General features: G+C 35.1%; 1 protein-coding gene across 13 annotated transcripts in view; it reads left to right on the forward strand.

Annotated features, from left to right (window-relative positions):
* Positions 1 to 19,416, forward strand: part of NAV3 (neuron navigator 3) — a 944,477-nt gene that overhangs the window by 685,262 nt on the left and 239,799 nt on the right. For 11 of the 13 annotated variants that reach the window (XM_067697415.1, XM_067697414.1, XM_067697416.1 and 8 more), the window contains 2 exons: positions 5,536 to 5,653; positions 6,284 to 6,336. In XM_067697415.1, the coding sequence (XP_067553516.1) occupies positions 5,536 to 5,653; positions 6,284 to 6,336 (171 nt within the window). Of the gene's footprint in view, positions 1 to 5,405; positions 5,654 to 5,872; positions 6,337 to 19,416 lie in introns of those variants that run through there. The other 2 variants (XM_067697419.1, XM_067697420.1) reach the window with 2 other exon arrangements.

Consider the following 19,416-nt stretch of genomic DNA (forward strand, 5'->3'; position numbering starts at 1 on the left):
TATTTCCTTTGCATATATTTCCAGAAGTAGAAATGCTAGATCATATGGTAGTTCTATTTTTAACTACTTGAGGATCCTCCATACTAATTTCCCTAGTGGCTATACCAATTTAAAATTCCACCAGTAGTACACAGGGGTTCCCTTTTCTCCATATCCATGTCAGCATTTGTTATCTCTTGTCTTTTTGATAACAGCCATTCTAACAGGCGTGAGGTGCTATCACATTGTGGTTTTAATTTGCATTTCCCTAATGACTAGTGATATTGAACATCTTTTCTTATACCTGTTGGAATTTTGTGTATTTTCTTTGGACAAATGTCTATTCAGATCCTTTGCCTATTTTTAATTGGGTTATTTGTATTTTTGGTATTGAATTGTACAATTTCTTTATATATTTTAGGTATTAATTCCTTTATCAGATTATACTGTTTGCAAATATTTTTTTCCCATTCCATGGGTTGTCTTTTCACTTTGTTGATTCCTTTTGCTGTGCAGAAGCTTTTTAGTTTGGTGTAGTCCCACTTGTTTTTTGTTTTGTTTTGTTTCTTGTGCTTTAGATGTCATATCCAAAACTTCATTCCCAAGACCCATGTCAGGGAATTTATTCCTGTGTTTGTTTCTAGGGGTTTCATGTTTTCAGGTCTTAATCCATTTTGAGTTAATTTTTTTTAAGTGGCATAAGATATGGGTCCAGTTTCATTCTTTCACATGTGACTATCTTAATTATCTCAGCAGCATTTATCGAAGTGACTGTCTTTTCTCCATTGAGTGCTCTTAGCTCTTTTGTCAAATATTAGTTGATTATATATGCATGGTTTTATTTCTAGGCTCTCAATTCTGTTCCATTGGTCTATTTATCTGTTGTTATGCTAGTACCATACTGTTTTGATGACCATAGCTTTATAGTATAGCTTGAAATCAGGAATATTGCCTTCTATTTGACCCTATTATTTTATAATTTACAAATTAGCACTGTAAAAGAAATATTATAGGATCAAATAATTAAGAGATCATTACAATTTGCAGCAGTTTTCCTTAATTAGTTAGGTGAACTACCTTTGGGTGGACAGCTAAGATTTAAGGATTTGACAAAGATACTGTTTTATAATGCTAATAAACCAATTATGATTAATGTAAATATGAAAATGTGAACTAATAATACTATTTGACATTTAACAAATATTTAGTAAGTGAAAGGCCATGTTCCAAAAGTATAAATTTATTAACTCCTCACAATAATCCCATTAATAAGTAATACTATTATTGCCATTTTACAGATGAGAAAAATCTTACACTGAGAGGAAATAAATGTTCAGTCGGTATCCACATGGATATTGAGTGGCAGAGCAGAAATTCCAACCGTATAGACTGTTCCTTAAAGAATACCTGCTGTTGCATAATAGGCCCTAAAACCCATGCTGATAAATATGAAATATAAAGTATGCCATAGTGCCTTAAATTTCTATTATTTTAAATTACTGTAAATGCATTATTAAACATACAACTGTGCTAGAGTTTCTAAGTAGCACTTTGGTAAATGTAATCTCATTAATTCTTCTGAATTAACTGAAATATAATTATTACATGAGATGACATTTATATTCATAATATTGCAGTTTAAACATCTGAAGCCAGCTTTCCTCAGATGTTTTAAGGTAAATGACATTTAAAGCTTTGGTCACAACCTTGATGACTTAAACACTCAATGGCCCTGTAGAAAATACCAAATATTGATTTACGATTGATATGATATTATTTTCAATTATATCAGTTTCTTCACTAAAAAAAACAACAACTATAATTCATACCATAATCCTACAAAATAAGTACCACACATTTCACTCATTCAACTGAGGCTAAGAGGTTAAATGCTGTGATTATTTTTATGGGAATGAATCAAGGGCAACTTTGGAGCTCAGATCCAAAATTCGGACATGATTTCACCATTCTGTTGTGTTTATTTGAACAACAGAGTCTAATGATGATTGACAAGGTTGTTTGTATCTTCTCTCATCAGGTTATTACAGAAAGTTTATCGATGAGTTTTAAATATATATATTTATATACCATGTGTCCTTTGCTTGAAAACTGTCTGCTTAAAGACACAGTTCATATGTCCACTTTTTTAAATTTAATTTTTTATTTTTTAAAAGACAGGAAAATATAAGTTTATATATACTTAATTTTAAATATATGTATAAGTTGCTTTGTAATTGTTTTATATTTCCTAATCTAGATTATAATCCTTTGAAAATCACCGATTTAACTTGAATCAGGTATCTTCTACACATGTCTGTTAGAAAGAGTAAGTAAATAAAGTGCATGGGACTTAGTTTTTAAATTCATTTATTTAGTCTGAATAGATTTTTCTGATTGCAGCTAAGTCAGAGCTACTATCTGAGCAAAGTTTCATGTGTTAGAGATGCTGGACGAGTCAAAGCACTCAGGCTTGGGATTCCTCTAGAAGGAATCCTGGTTCAAGTGAAAACGTGTTTCATGAGCTCAGCCAGAGGCTATCCCAACAAGGTCTTGAAGCCAACCAGCTGGTTTCCCATCTGTTTTCCCACCTGAGTCCCAGGAGGGGTTTGGATAGAGACTAAGGCACTGTTGACATGCATTTGGAAAATAAAAGTATTATTGTTTTTATTTTTAATACATTCCATTCTGTGTATATTTAAATAAGTTAAATGAATATATTTTCCATAATTTAATGCCTTCATCAAAAAAGAGGAATCCATGCAACGTGGAGTTTGTTGGAGGCTGTGTCATGATGGAGGCATTGCAGGCCTGGATGAGAACATCACAGCCTTAAAATTGGATGCATTCCTCTGAGTTTGGATGGCAGACAGATCTTTGGCCCCAGTGAATTAGATAGCAGGAGTCAGAGATGTGAGTAGTGTAAGAAAGCAACGAGTACAGTTTCTCCAGTCTTCAACCGCCAATACTTTCAAATTTTTTAACCTTTGCAAAATGATAACATCAACACATATTTGTTGGAAATCCATCATAGCAAATAACACTTAGATGCCATAAAATGATAATAACAGCAGACCTTTTTTCAGGGCTAACTCTGTGACAGGCACTTTACAAGTGCTGTTTTATTTATTCCTGACACAATTTTATAATGTAAGTATTATTATTACCCTTATTTTTCAGATGTGGAATCAGGTTTAGAAAGGATAAGCAACTTGTTCAGTGTCCCAGGGGTGGCAAGCAGTCTGCTGGGCCTCAAAGCCAGGTCTGCTTGACTACAGAACTCATGTTCTTCATCTTTGTGGATCCTTTAAAGTCAATTAACTGGTGCTTATAACTCACTGCCTAGGGGACAGGCACAAATCAAGCCTGGCTTGCCCTGAAATTTCTACTAGAAACCAAACAATTAATGCTATCATTGGTTGATGTGTAGATGAAGGGAAAGTGCTCAATTTTTTATATTCTAAACAGTATAAATCCTTATAAAATTAAAATTTTACAATAACACAAGCAGACTAAAATCTTGAGGAAAATGATCACCAAATAAAAGTGTCTATCTAGAAATCAAGTGTTTGTTTTCTAATTCAGGAGACAGTTGTGCAAGTGATTTTTCTCACTTAATATCACTTAATATCTCACTTTAATATCTTCAGTATAAAGAAGATCATGAACATGGAGAAAGATGTAGTGTTGCTGTCATATATGTTTTTCTTATGCAACAGGATGCTTCAAATTATTTATGTCTTTCAGGACACTTAATACCACTACATATGCATTAAGATATCACTTTGTATTTTCTAAAATAAAGAAACACCCTCTTTTTCTTCTATGTTGTATTTTGGAATGTTTGTACCTAGGATACATTAAAAAAACTTAGTGGTCCCACTTTTAGGTTTTGGTCCTGTAAAAAATACTAGTATATGAATGTGCCAAGATACATATATAAGATGTATCTTACAAATTTAGATGCAGTGGAAACATTTTTTAAAAAATTAAATATCCTTCAACAGGGGATTGATATTATGTATAATATTACATCAAAAATAATGAGAAAATATATGCAAAATGGTTTTAGAAGTGTTATTAAAATACTGTTACATAAAAAACTGAAAAATGTAGTGATAAGTAAAATTGAGCTAGATTTGGTTACACGTTCTATCATGAGTATGTGTATGTGTGTGTAATATTGTGTCATGTGGTGAAGTGGGTAGGCGTAGAAAAAATTCTAGAACTATTTATACCAAGTTATTCAGAAGTGGGTGGGGTTGCAAGTTGTGGGGAAACCTCCATTTCTCAGTTTCTACACTTCTATTTTATTTTATTTTTACAAAAACGTGTATTAGTTTTGTTAGAAATAAAAAAAGCATTTTTTTACATTCTGCTTGGCACTCAGTGCTCATGACTACAAGGCTCAATTTACCTTTCCAATCTAATTTGTCACAATTTCAGGCATCCTGCCTTAATTATATAATTTACAACTGTGCCCTTGATTCCTTTTTTCCTCTGCCTTTCTGTATCTTGTCTCCTCTGTGGGGAAAGCCCTTTCCTTCACTTCCTATCTTTACGTTCTATTATGTTTACAGTTCTAATTCCAGTGCTTCTATAACACATTTTTATGTGTATGTTTCTCAGTTAATTGTCCTCCTCTATTCTCATTTCAAATTTTGCATTCTTCTATCATATCACATATTATAGTCTGCCTTGTAATAAATGTATTAATATGTCCATATGAGCCATTCATGAAATTAAAGTCTTAACTTATTTATTTCCTTACATTTAGATTACATTACATCAGTAAGTGCCTATAACATTTGAAAAATTAGTAACATTTTATTTTTGTGAAGTTTTTGAACAGTTTCATTTTTTCTTCTATCATAATCTGTTATTGGAGAGACACCTCTACTCTATGTAGATTGCCAACCTTATGGCTCATAATCTGCTCCTCGATTCTGTATTATAAGTTCTATGTAATAACTGCATTTGCTTCCTCTATTCTCTTATATAAATGCATTTCAAGAGGCTGAAATGGGATATGACAGTTCAAATAAAATAGCTTAGGCATTTGCAATTATTTCATAAAATGATGCCAAAATATTGTCACATACAGTATCTCACATGACAAATTTAATGAAGTCTTCCCAGAGAAACACACATTTTTATAGTAAGATTCTGGTATAAATCAATCCAGGTGGCTTCCTTTTACAAGAACAGGCAGATTATTTTCAATATGATAGAACCAGGGGCGAGAGAGTAAAAACTCAAACTGATTTGCAAACAGGAGCTTCCTCAGTAGTCATCCAGGAAGGGAGTTTTGCTGTGTCACAAGTGACTAGTCCCGGGTTTTGAAAAAAGAGTGAGTCATCCCCCTTTGAAACAAGAGATAAGTGGGGGAAAGAGCTGTTTAAAAATTATTTTACAACTATTTCCTTTGGAGCTATGACTCCTTAAGCTGGAATGTGATCCAGAATAACTTCCCTTTGAATCCAACATTTGTCTTAAGCATTTTTATTGCCTCTCTTTTCCCTCGTCCCATCTCACTTCTTCCCTCCCTCTGTTCAACAGATTTACACGGACTGGGCCAACCACTACCTGGCAAAATCGGGCCACAAGCGGCTGATCAAGGATTTGCAGCAAGACATTGCAGATGGAGTGCTGCTAGCAGAAATCATCCAGATCATTGGTAAGATCTGCCCTCTGAGAAAAGCCATGAAAGTTTCTGCGCCCACGCACTTTGGTAAAATACAATTTAATTTGGATGCTTAGGAACTTGGTCCATGTGTCTCTGAGATTAATGCAGCCCTCCCCGTGATTTAATTAAAATGTTTATGTGAGAATGTTTGAAAAAGGCAGTTTGGCCATACTTTTAAATGGCTAGAACTGTATCTTTACATACACTGAATTGTCAGAAATGAACGCTTCATTAAACCATATGTCTCCCATGTGTGCATTTCGTTAGCTGGAGCAACTCATATACTCTGAGATTCCTTGAAACTATATCCTGATCCAGCAGGGACAATTGTGAAAGGTTTCATGCCAGCAGTCATTTGGCACAGGCTAAGGAATTAGCAGCAACTTCCTTCTCACTCACTTTTTTTTTTTATTTGCCTGATTTGTGCATATGGACCTGACGGCTGCTAACAAGAGTGTCTTCTTGTACACGGCTTAGGAGGCAGAGTGAATGTAGCACCAGCATTTTGCTTGGTGTTTTTTTTTTTTTCTTTTTTTCTTAGTCTCCTTTTTTTGTGTTTCACTTCATGGCTTAAGCATGTCGTTCTTTTTTTCTCTCTTTTATTTTATTTCTTGGCTTTAGCAAATGAAAAAGTTGAAGATATCAATGGATGTCCTAGGAGTCAATCTCAGATGGTAAGAATCATGTTTATTCTGAATATATTGCTTGTCTTCACTTCCAGAGTTAACTGCATTTATAAATGGACTAGAAGTTTCTTTTGCATGTCTCTCTCCTTGTTCAAGAAACCATTTGATCATATTCTATCATATATATTTCTTTGGGTGCAATTTAGGAAGAAGTGATAACAACAATACAGTTGAATATGTATGACTCCTGAAGAACCAATCTCCAGGTGTTTTATCAGATTCTTGACCTTTTTTTTTTGTTCTGATGTCTGAATAATTTAACACTGGTCTTGGTGGCAATAAATCCCATTTCCAGTTTTAAGTGGAGCCTTTTTGTCTGAACAACTGGTTTGAAGAAAACCAAACCAAAAGAAAACCAAAGTTGCCATGTGCATTTTAAAAATATATGAATAGTATTTTCTTCGCTCATAACAAAGTCCAATGTAAACACATTGACTCTTCAACACTTTTGGAAATAACTCTAAGGGCAGGCTGCTGGAATTTTGCTGAGCAGGGACTGACTAGGAGATATGATTCATAGCCTTTTCCAGAAAGTTGTCGATCTAGAGGTCTGTCTGTCCCCCAGCCCTCTCTTATTTTTACCACTTGGTAAAGCCTAGAGTTTTATAATAAAATAATAGATTAATAAGCTGCTGAGATAAAAACCCACCCCTTTCTTAATTAAATAGCCACAACTTTATTTTATAGGACAATATGAAACCAAAATGCCTTAACTGAAGTTATGTCAGCAGATATAATCAGGAATGACAGCCAAAATCCACAAGATGAGGTTTCCTCCAAAACTCTTTTTAGCATAGAATAGGCATTTAAAATAAAAATAATGAGTACTTAATTGACAGAAACTGGAAGAATGAAAAAAATGATGAACTGTTTTGACCTACTGACCTGCTTTATTTAATGTCAGAAAACTGAAATCCAAAATAATAAAAAGAATTTATTTTTAAAGAGTGATTAACTAGCATGTCTGGGGGTGTGTGTGTGTGTGTGTGTGTGTGTGTGTGTGTGTGTGTTTAAGCACTCCTCTAAGGACCTACTACAATGTCATGAACTCTGTGTCGCTCTTGTGAAAAAAATCACTATAAAGAAAGATTCTCTGTAAAACATTTCAGTTTTAAGGAAACTTCCTGATCTAATTACTCTGGGCACAAAGACGACTCTATTAAAATTAATTATAGTTATTTCCTGAAGTTTTACTGGAAGTAGTTATAATACCTTTAGGCCCTGCTATAATAAAAGCTGCACGATGATGGGAAAGACATGTAACTTCTCTGAGCCTCAGCTTTCTCATCTGTAAAATGAATCTGTAAAATGAACCCTAATTATGATATGATAATAACATATAATTATGGACATTCTTTACTACCTAAACTGATACGGAAATGCAGAATAGTATTGCTACAAACTTTATAAAGAGCACATTCATGAATTAATACCTGTTAAAAGATTTTTAAGGCTTTATATTAAAAAGCTCTATAGTCCCTGAATATCATATGTTATTTCTCAAACCCAACACTGTTGGTTTTACTTTCATTATTTCAACCATAAAGAGATGTTGGATACTAAAACTCTTATGTTCTCTGCTGGCATTCCAATTTGATTCTGATTACAGTTCAATAAATAGCCAAGCTATTACTTCATGACAGATAATAAACAAATAAACCTTCAAAACTCATAACTATAGATAGAGATGCGGTCCTTAGATATTTATCTGAAACATCTGTGCCTAAAATTCTACAAATCTGAAAATATTCTCATGGGTATAAGACTCTCTTAATTTTATTACTTCCTGTTCCTTATTAGCCCCCAAATGTCATGCAACATCTAGTATACATGTTATGTTGATATTTCTGCTTCTGATTTAAAGCAAACAAACAAACAGAAAAACCAAAACCTGAGAAATGCAAATGTTATAAAATAGGTGATTTTTTTTTTCCAGCCAAAAAGTTTTAGTCAGAATTACACTGAATTTTGAGTCACAATGTGTTGTAACCTCATTTGTTTTGATGTGGTTGAATTTCTAACCTGAAATTGGCATGCCTTCAATAAGGTGATTCAGAAGAATACATATGACACAAATGTAACTTTTTTGGCTGAATTATTTTTGCCTCTGTTCTTAAGAATTGGCATCGGTACTATGTTATTAATGAATAAAAGTTCCAGATTTTAACTGAGACAAGAAAGTAGAAGAAAGAGAATTATGATAGCATGACTAGGCTTATAAATTTCATACATCTTTTCCAAACAGGATGTTGCCTGTTTCTTTATTGTGTAACAACCGAGCAGTGCTGTGTTAGTAACAGTGAGCACTGTCCTTACTTATAGAACTACTTGTCCAATGCTTTTTATATATCTGATTTTTCATGGCCTTTGGTTGGCGTTCATGTTTAATAACAAAAGGTAAGGTAAAACTAGGTCTGCTACTGTTTCTAGTTACAAATTGTCTTTTTTTCTTTTTTAAATTTTAAACTTGGTAACCTTTATTGGATTATTTTCAGCCTTGAGTAATAGAAGTTCTCTCATGGTACGAATGTATGGTATATTGATGAATAACAGCCAGCTATTCATATTTAGGCAATATTAACTGAGCACATAAGGCACCAGGTGTAGGGACAATTGAGGATCAGAGGAGCAAATATTCAAATAAATAATAGCAACAGTGTTAATTGGGAAGAACAAAAGGAATGTGAAGGAAGTGAGCTTGGTGTGTTCTAGAAGCAGAAGATGACTGTGGTTTGAGCACAGTAAGAGGTGATTGGAGGGGATGACGGAAGCCTGATTATGTAGGACCAAAGGAAGGGGTTTGTATGTTACTCTAAGTTGATTGAGGAGCCTTTGGAGGACTTTTAAAGCTGGGCTGTGTTGTGATTTGATGTAAATATTAAAAATGATCACCCCAGGTGCTTTCTGGGCATTGTAGAATACTTAAGTGTTGGCCTTCAGTTGGGTATGGGAGATGAAAAATACAGGGACTATGCAGTGGTCCCCGATTTTTTGGCCTGAATGAGTAAGTAGTTACCATTAAACCAGATGATTATTATGGAGGGAGAAAACAGGCTAAAAGATGAAGAAGGGAAGAGGACAAATTCAGATTTTGACAAGTAGAATTTGATGTACCCATTGGAACGTGAAGTAGGAGGTTATTGGAGGCAATTAGGCATGTGATTCTAAAGGCCAGAAGTAAGATATTGGTTAGAATATACGTACTGCGTAGATAACGGTTAAAGCCATGGCCAAGGATGAGATCTCTAGGAGGTCTGTGTAAAGTCAGAAAGGAAGAAAGCTGAGGTTCTCACACTGAGGAATACCAACATGTATGTGATAAGCAGAGGTGAAGGAGTCAGAAAAGGGTGAAAAGAATGGTGAGAAAGTGAGCCCATCACTGAGAGAGTGGATCAACAGATATGGATTGTTAATCCTTAGGATAGCTATGGTAGCTTAAGCTGTAGTACATACTCGGACTAACCCAGTGGGGCAGGGCAATGTAAGATGACGAAAATGTGGCAGATGCTGTCAAATGCTACCTAGTCAATGGGTTGGTATACCAGAAGGCAGGAGAGTTAGTTTTGGTAATTAGACAGGCGTTAATGACCTTCATGTAAACATCTTCTGTAGAGTGATCATGTGTTCAAGAATAGCTGAGAGGTGCAGATATCCACTGAGTCTTGAATGATCTTTCCAGGACTTTCCTGTTGAAGGATGAATAAAAAATATATAGTTTGAGAGGAAGTCAAGGTGAGGGGAGTTTTTGCAAGTGCGGAAGTAGGCAGAGAAGGAGGAAGCAATAGGGAAAGGGGAGGATCCAGGGGGATGGGGAGACAAGTGACCATGCCAGATCCTCAGGGATGTGGCAGAGGAGGAAATTTGAAGTCTGTGTGGAAGATTTAATGTTGGAAAACAGTGGGGATACACTTTCCTTTCATAAGGGGATATGATTGCTTGAAGAGGTGGTATTTGTTAGTGGATTACGTAGAAATGGAAGGAATTCAAATAAATATGATAATGACTTCAGACTATTAGATAATATTACTGTGCTCTTTTTCATGTCATTCTCTAATGGTTACCTTATAATATAAAGAAAAAACATTGATTATAGTATTTTATAGCAGATAAAGAAAATTCAACAAAAATTCTTTCAAATATCATTGGCTAAAGGGCACATATTTAACAAAAATATGAACTTGTCTTTATTAGCAGGATTATTGAGAGGTTGATTCATATTTATTCCAAGTTTCAACTGCTATCTATTGCTATCTTTCCTTAATAAGTTTGAGACCAAACTCATCCTGAAAAACACAGAACTAAGTTTGTAGGAGCTTATTCAACACTATATTTAACCTCATCCAAAGATGAAGTTACTAATGTGGATGACACCTGTTAAGTAATTTCTAGGTGGATGGTATCAGGATTCAAAATATATGCTGCATGCCACAACTCTGGTGAGATTACATGAGGAAATAAATTAGCCAACTATAAATACCAGGAACATCCAGAATGCCCAGCAGATTAAAAATAGCAGAAAAAAAATGCCCAACATGTATTTGAAATGCAGAGGCACAAGTGCAAGGTTCTTAGACAAAAATGTAAGACACGTAGAGGAAAAGTTGTTTTGAAAACAAAATTTTCTTTATTTTAAAATAGACCATTAGAGCACTTGGCCAGTTAGCTCAGTTGGTTAGAGTGGGGTGCTAATAAACTAGGCCATGATATTTAATAATCTTCATAAATGCATGGAGGGGTTAGGAAATTTGATCATGTGAAATAGTTGCAAACCAAGAATTAGATGGTGGGGCAGAGGTGAGGGTGTGGTTCCCAGCCTGTCCTTCCTCTTCGCTGCTTCCTCCCTTCACCTCACTCTAATAGCTCGACTGGTTTTTTCAGCCACAACATTCTCCCTTCTTTTCTATCATATCATATTGTTTAAAATTTGGTGAGATCCGGATTTTGGGAAAACTTGTGCCTCTTACCCTTTTCTATTCCTAGGAGATGAAAAATTAGGTTTTAGTCTTCCCTTAATTCTCTGATTTCATGTCCCACGGGGTTATGGCTGCCACAATAATTACCATCATGGATTTCACAGGCATCTTTATTCCATTTCTATAGTTTACAGCAATCCAGACAGTGAAACTATTCTTGACAGAAAAAGTATCCTGTTCTTTTATCACCATGCTGTCCTTTTAAGTTTTAATTCTTTCAGCCACTGCTTGTTATTGCTGCCCTTTTAAAGGATCTATTTAGGTAAGATAAGAAGATGAGGCTCCTAACCAAATAGGGAAGAGATAAAATATTGGAATGCTCTAAAGGTTTAGTAAAATCTTATAAATGGCACGCTGCAGGATTCTAGCACTATGACTCAGAGGAGTGGAATATTGCTAAGTTAGTCCATTCACATGATCCCCTGCCATTTTGAAACTGTTCATCTTCTGGAATGTCTAGAAAAAGATAGCTTAATGAAGACAAATGCTTTCCTACAAATAGAGCTCTGATCTCTAAAGAAATACTAACTGAAAATCTCTACTTTGTAGTTTCCTTAATGATCATTATTTTTATTTAGGCTTATACTTCAGGAGAATAAGCATAAACTACAAGTATTAGGAAATTTATATTAAATGATTAGAGTATCACCCTGATGATTTTTAAAACTGAGTTTGTCTCTAGAAGTTGCTCTGTGTACTTGTAAAGTTTGAATGAAGTAATTGAAATAACATGGGGGTGCTGAGAGTAAGTGTGTCATGTTGAAAGGACAGTGGTCACTGGAATTCTAATTCTGATTAGATGATCCAGGAAAAAGAATTCAGTAAATGCTCAGAGTTTTCACTCATTTCTGCAATGAGGAAATTAGACTGATTAAAGTCTGTTAGAACTCCGACTTGCTAGACTGATTTAATGAAACACCAAAGACCACGGTTTCTGTTCAATATTTCATCTTATAGATATACCTGGGTTTTCAATCTTTATAGCTTTTAAAACCACATTCATAGTAAAGTAAGAAAGACATTTCTTAGAATATATTACGTCTAATTTACAACGAAAAACAATATTTTTATGAAAGTTATCTGGTCTGCCATTCAGAAATTAAATAAATGCTGAAGATACAAGAATGCTTTTCTACATTAATTTTATATTATAGAATAAATAGTGTAAATGTTTTTCTTATGAGTATCAATATTTAAATTGGTTTGTGCCGTTAGTAGAAATTGAAGTTAAGTAACTCCCTTTGGGTTGGACACCAGATTCCACATACAAATTTTTTCCTTCTTTCTGGAGACAAGATATAAAATATTTCTGGTTTTGCAGGTAGTTATTAAGCTTTATTCTGTACATAAAAAATTGCAAAGGTACTTAATATTTCTACTATATATTTAAATACCAACCACTTTCTTAAACATTTAGAATGTTCTTTATCCTGATAGTTTTGACTTAAAATGCTGTAAGTTGTTTCCCACTGATAAGCCACTATCTGAGTGAGCACAAAATACCATCATACCTTGTATTAGAAAACATATTTTGTAGCAATCCTTTTGTAATTTTAGTTTTATTACCCTCACTAATCTAGTTTTTTTTTTTAAAGAACTTACTGCTCCATCTTTTTCAACCCTTCTTGAAATTAGTAGAAAATTAACTGAGAAATTTAATACTCAGTACTAAAAAATATGAAATAAGAGCAGTTTTTAAAACCCTAGTTCAGAAAACCATATACTAAGATATGAAGCCATTTTAAATATGACCTATGATATTCTTAGCTTAAAAACCTATGGTGATTAAACAATGTTTTTAAAAAATACTTCCATAGGACAGAAAAAGGAAATGAAATGGGGGAATCTTATTCACTTGATCTCAGTATAATCATTTGGCAAGTATATCTTTGATAAAATAAATTATTTGAAAATCAGTAGATGTACCCAATCTACTTGTTTTATGATATTATATTTAAATGATTTTAATATGAATTAAATTAAACTGACCTGTGTGGATAGCCACAGACAAAATTCATGACATGTCTGGTTACACTTTGAAAAATTCTATTGCCCGTTTGATTTGTATTAGCCATGTTTCAAACATTAAAAAAATATTATGAAATCATATCATAGAAGCATCAAATTTTAGAGATGGACCTGAGAGTTCAGCCGTATCAGTATCGCTTATTGATTCATCTGCAGGTTGAATGTCAGCCATCTTTATCCAGTGCTGTACTAGATGCTTTGCTTGCGTTTTTCATTGAGTCATCATAGCAAACCTACAAAAGAACTTGTCTCACTGAGGCTGCCTGTGTCCCTATTTAGTAAGTGGAAGAATCAGTGTTTGGTCTCATGTCTATTTGAGTCTAGGCCAAATTGCTTTAAAACTTATTAACAAATGCATTTAAGAAAATACGTCCTGGGACTCAGGTCTTGAGATTTTGATCTCTTCCTCTTCTTCCCCCTCCCCCTCCTTCTCTTTCATCCCCGCCTCCCCTTCTTCTTTAAAGTTTGGATCCCTCTCCCCCCGCTCCAAACTTGCAATATAAATGAGGATTTTTCTTTAATATTATGCTTGTTTCTTCCATCTATGACAGGAATAAAAGCTTTGGTTAGGTTGGGAGAGGGTGTGGGCATATGAGATAAATAATGATTTATAAATTTTGTGGTGAAATTATGCATTGGGAAAATAATTAATTGTTATATGTAACTTTAGCCCTATATCTAAACAGATATTATTTTAGAATGGTTTTGTAATTTCATAATAAAAGAGTAAGTTTCCTTGTTTTGTTTTGTTTTCTGAAACAAACCGAGAAGCAGGAATTATTAAAAACCTACAGAGTATATTTCCAGGTCAATGAGTACTGACATAGTATTTTATAATTTTATATTTATAATACTTTATATTGGCAATTATAGCCTATAATGAAGATTTAATGTCATCTATAATTGGCAACTAATATTAAATGATGTTCATTATTCTCTAATCACCAAGTCAGTTAAAGCAGAATATAGAATTTTAAACAAAAAATAATTTTTATCTGATAAAATTCTAATAAATTTTCCATATCTGTACCCTTATCTATCTATCTGTCTATCTATCTAGTCACATACACACTTCTGTTATATATGTGTTTATATAAAGCATTCCTAGTATGAAAATTTATACATACACACATGTACACACAGACATAGATACACATATGCCTAGTATGGAGCTAAGCTCTTCATAAACATCTGCAATCCTCACATAATATATTGTGTGGAAACTGCTTTCATTCTCATTTCACAGATAAGGAAGCTGAGGCTTCAGCAGAGTAAAAACTTTATTTCTAACAGTGTGTAAATTGCATAACTATGATTCATATAAGACTGCAAAACTTTAAACTATTATACTATAGTGCTTAATTAATGAACTGACTCCTTGTAGCTAACCCCAGACCAGCTAAACACAAAAACAAACTGAAGAGCTAAACAAAATTTCTATCTCCTACCTTTCCCTATCCCACAACACAAACTAACGAGATAGGAGAGGAAAACATGGGACATAGCATTCAATGACATGAAATACCTAAACTGTACCTTTCACCTCCCCTCCCCACAGACTTAACAAATCAAACCTCAGAAGGCAAGGCCTAGAGCTCTGCATGCTTACAGATCCCAGCTGACCCTTAGGCTTGCTAAAGTTTGGGGATCTACTGCTCTGCTGCACTAGTTTCCTGTGACTGCTATAACAAATTATCACAGATGTGGTGGCTTCAAACAGTAGAACTTTAATCTCTCACTGTTTGGATGCCAGAAGTCTGCAATCAGTATCACAGGGCCAAAATCAAGGCTTCAGCAGTCCTGTGCTTCCTCCAGAGGCTGTAGGGGGAATCCATTCCTTGCCCATTCCAGCTTCTGATGGCTGCCAGCGTTCCTTGGCTTGTGGCCACATCAGTCATTCTGTATGTTCATCTACCGGGAGATAAAAATGCATTGGTTAGTTGTGAAATAATTTGGAATCATTTAAACCTTATGAACTTAGAATATGGATGGAACAAATAGATTTTGCATACTCTTTCTGTCCTTCCTTTCACATGACACAATTTCATCCTTACATTCAACCACATATTTATGGAGCACCTATCTTGTGCCAGGCCTGTATCCTAACTGCCTGTCAATCATGTAGAGAGCTTGAGTCAGAAGCTGGAAATGGCTCAGTCAGAATGTCTAAATTATAGTGGTAGAAAGCATAATGTAGCAGAAATGGTGATTTCATTGGAGACTGACAGGGTTGAGTTTGAATTCTGGCTCTGCTATTTATTAATTGCATAAACTTGTACAAAGTATGTCATTTCTAAGCCTCTACTGAATGGCCAAAATAATATCAAATTTACCAGAGTCTATGGTAAAGATGAAAAAAGCGTTTTGCATTTGCAGTAAATAACACCCATGCTTAAAGCTGTGTATGGGGCTTCCCTGGTGGCGCAGTGGTTGAGAGTCCGCCTGCCGATGCAGGGGACACGGGTTCGTGCCCTGGTCCGGGAGGATCCCACGTGCCTCAGAGCGGCTGGGCCCGTGAGCCGTGGCCACTGAACCTGCGCATCTGGAGCATGTTCTCTGCAACGGGAGAGGCCACAACAGTGAGAGGCCCACGTACCGCAAAACAACAACAACAACAACAACAAAAACTGTGTATGAACTCCCTTCCTGTGCTGGGTTAAGTGGTGAAGGAAAAAGTGGCTTTCAAACCATTTCCCGTGCTTCTCTTCTTGACATGTAGTGTCCAGTTCCTCACAGTGAAGCCTGTTCACCTAGTGTGTTATGAAGTTAATATTTTACAAATGACATATTAAAATTAAATACACTAAAATAGACTTTTTAAAAATCAGAGTGCATTGCAGATAGAATGGGTAGAAATTGACTTGTGAAACTTTTATTAATTTCTATCTATAAGCCTATGTATATACTGTGTGGTTATATAAAATAGATATCTTCAGTGCAACGCTGACCATTTCTTTCGCATCAGACACACCATTAGTCCCCTGAGCTATACTATCAAGCCCAGGCCCTTAGCAAGACGTGGAAGATGTTCCACATCTAGCCCCTGTTTATCTCTATGCCCTCGTCTTCTGCTGCTAGATTTTCCAGATCTCAAGATACTTTTTCCTGGAGTCTTTCTGGCTGTTCTCTCCTCCAGCATAGTTTCTTGAAACCTACTGAAGGCCACCAGCCTTTGGAGGGGCCTGTTTTCGCATTGATAAACAAAGATGTTGTGGAGAAAGATTTAAGTGGGGTTCAACTCTTAATATTCCTGGCTATTCTGAATTCCCCAGTCCCTTAACTAATGGCGTTTCTCAACCCTGAGCAGTTCACATATTGCTCCTTCTTTGGGTTCACTTCACCCCAAATCCTGTTATTTGGTTAGCCCTTCCTAACCTTTCAGGGACTAGCTCAGGCTTCCCTTGAAGCAGAAAAAAAAAAATGTGGGAGTTAATGATACAGGCTCTGTTTTTCACATATTCTCTCTGTGTATCCTTGAACATCTCAGTTTAATTCTCTGATCAACACTTTTATCATTGGAAAAATGCTATAATTATGGCAACTTCAGAAGAAGGTATCTTTGTAATCATGATAGAGAAGTCTTAGTTACTAATAACTTTCTCCTTTCCTGGTCCCTTTACCTCTGATCATGAATAGACTGTTCTGCATGCTTCTTTAGGAGTCTGTGTTTCTCTGATTATAACATTCATCACATTACATTGGAATTATCTCTCCTGTGAGACTATATATATTTTTAAGGGCTTGGACATGTCTCAATGAATAAATAATCATTATGGAGTGAATGAAAGCAAACATCTTAAGAATATTTAACCAATGCAAAAACACTGTTGCATTTTACTTTAATTCTTCAAACATTTATATTTGAAAGAATTATATTAAAATCTTTGGCTAAAATCTATATAATTATTTGAATTTTATGATAGGATGGGGTTTTGCTCAAACTGAGCCATCGTATCTATTTATTTTTGGTTGAAATCAAATGTAATTAATGTATATAATGATACTAGCAGTGTATGTTTATCATGAAAAATAGGAAGAATCGTTAATTAAAAATAGCACAGGTCCCAAAAGAACTTACCATTGGAGAGAATGAAAGTTATGTTTGCTTTATATTCTTCTACACATTCTCTGTGTATGATTCACACAGCAGTACCTCAAACATGCCCTAACCAGGCTGCATTGTGTCTATAGAGAGAACTCAGTCTTTGAAATATTATGCCTACTACCTGTTTTACAATTATTTAACTTTTTATATTGCAGTGGTTTTAGGATCCCAGGGGGCATCAGAGCCTTTTCAGTTCCAGGCCGAATTCAGCTCTGTAAACATAATTGCAGAAAGGAAAGGCTGGCATGGTCTGTTTTCAGGCATCCTCTTGAGCAGTTGTGTGTTGCTCTAAGCTGCTCTGCTGGGCATGGCTGCTTCCCCTTCTGAAGCTTGTCTAACCTTCTCAGAATCAGACTTCTCCTGGCCATCCAAATGACACTTCTTCTTTGAAGCTTTCACCAGATCCATAGTGAAAACTGATAAATCCATTCTCTTCACTGCCTTATAGTGTTCTCTATAATTCTTTTTTGGACTGTTACGCCTTGTGTAATGGTGATTTATGAATCTTTTTTCATCTCTTCAGCTATTTTACAGCTCACAAAGCTCATAAAGGCAAAGACCTTATAGTCATTTTTACATCCTTTAACCATCTAGTAGAGCTGTTTGCCCATAATAAACAGTCAATAGTGGCTGAATGAATTGATTACTTGTTGTTAAGTGTTGGTGCCATGGTTAAAATTTAATCACAAACTGATCTCAATTGATACTAATCACACTCAGAATGTAATTTCCATTAAATATCTGTAAGTAAAAATGAAAGAAACCTATGAATAGGCAAGGCATAATTTTGTTAATATTGTGAAAGATGCCTCCAATTACATCTTCCAAAACAGATTATCCTAGTTTTGTAGTAAAAATACTAAAAGGATGGGTGGCATCAAATGTGCCACTTAAAGTTCATGAGTTCAATAATTGGGAGATTGGGATTGACATATATACACTATACACTAATATGTATACAACAGATAACTAATGAGAACCTGCTATATAGCACAGGGAATTCCACTGTACAGTAGAAACTAACGCAACATTGTAAAACAACTATACACCAATAAAAAATAAATAAATAAAGTGAGTCTCTTGTAGACAGTGGAAAAAAGAAAAGAGTTGTGCTAATTAAAAACACTACTCTTTTTTGCACTACTTCATTCAACACTGAAATGAATAAGTCCAAATATATGCAATACACAGTCTGCGTTTAATATGTTGAGAACACATATTGACCCTCAGGTTTAAAAAATATTTGAAAGCATGCATACAATGATGACTGTTTAGAGTTTTCATAAGTGAAGATAATGAAAACTCTTGTTTTCCTCATTTGAAATCCAATTTGTGATTTAACAATTAGCCATGTTCATACTGAGCAAGTTCATAAGGGTCAAGATAAATGTACAATTATGAAGTCAGACAATCAAATCTCTGAAAAATGACTCCCATTCTTTGTGGGAATAGTGGAAAATACTGGAAAGAAATCAATGCTCTTTAGAATATACGAGAATAGTGGCTATATCTTGAAATTTATATCTGTAGCACCAAGTACAATTCCAGGCATAAAGTAAGTTTAATAAATGATGAATTGGAGACCTTCAAGATGGCAGAGGAGTAAGACATAGAGATCACTTTCTTCCCCACAAATACATCAAAAATACATCTACATGTGGAACAGCTCCTACAGAACACCTACTGAACGCTGGAAGAAGACCTCAGACCTCCCTAAAAGGTAAGAAACTCCCCACGTACCTGGGTAGGGCAAAAGAAAAAACAGAGACAAAAAATAGGGACAGGACCTGCACCTCTGGGAGGGAGCTGTGAAGGAGGAAAGGTTTCCACACACTAGGAAGCCCCTTCACTGGTGAAGACGGGGTGGGCGGGAGGGAAGCTTCAGAGCCATGGAGGAGAGCGCAGCAACAGGGGTGCAGAGGGCAAAGCGGAGAGATTTCTGCACAGAGGATCGGTGCTGAC

This window comes from Pseudorca crassidens, chromosome 11, assembly GCF_039906515.1.
Source record: "Pseudorca crassidens isolate mPseCra1 chromosome 11, mPseCra1.hap1, whole genome shotgun sequence".
Lineage (NCBI taxonomy): Eukaryota > Metazoa > Chordata > Mammalia > Artiodactyla > Delphinidae > Pseudorca > Pseudorca crassidens.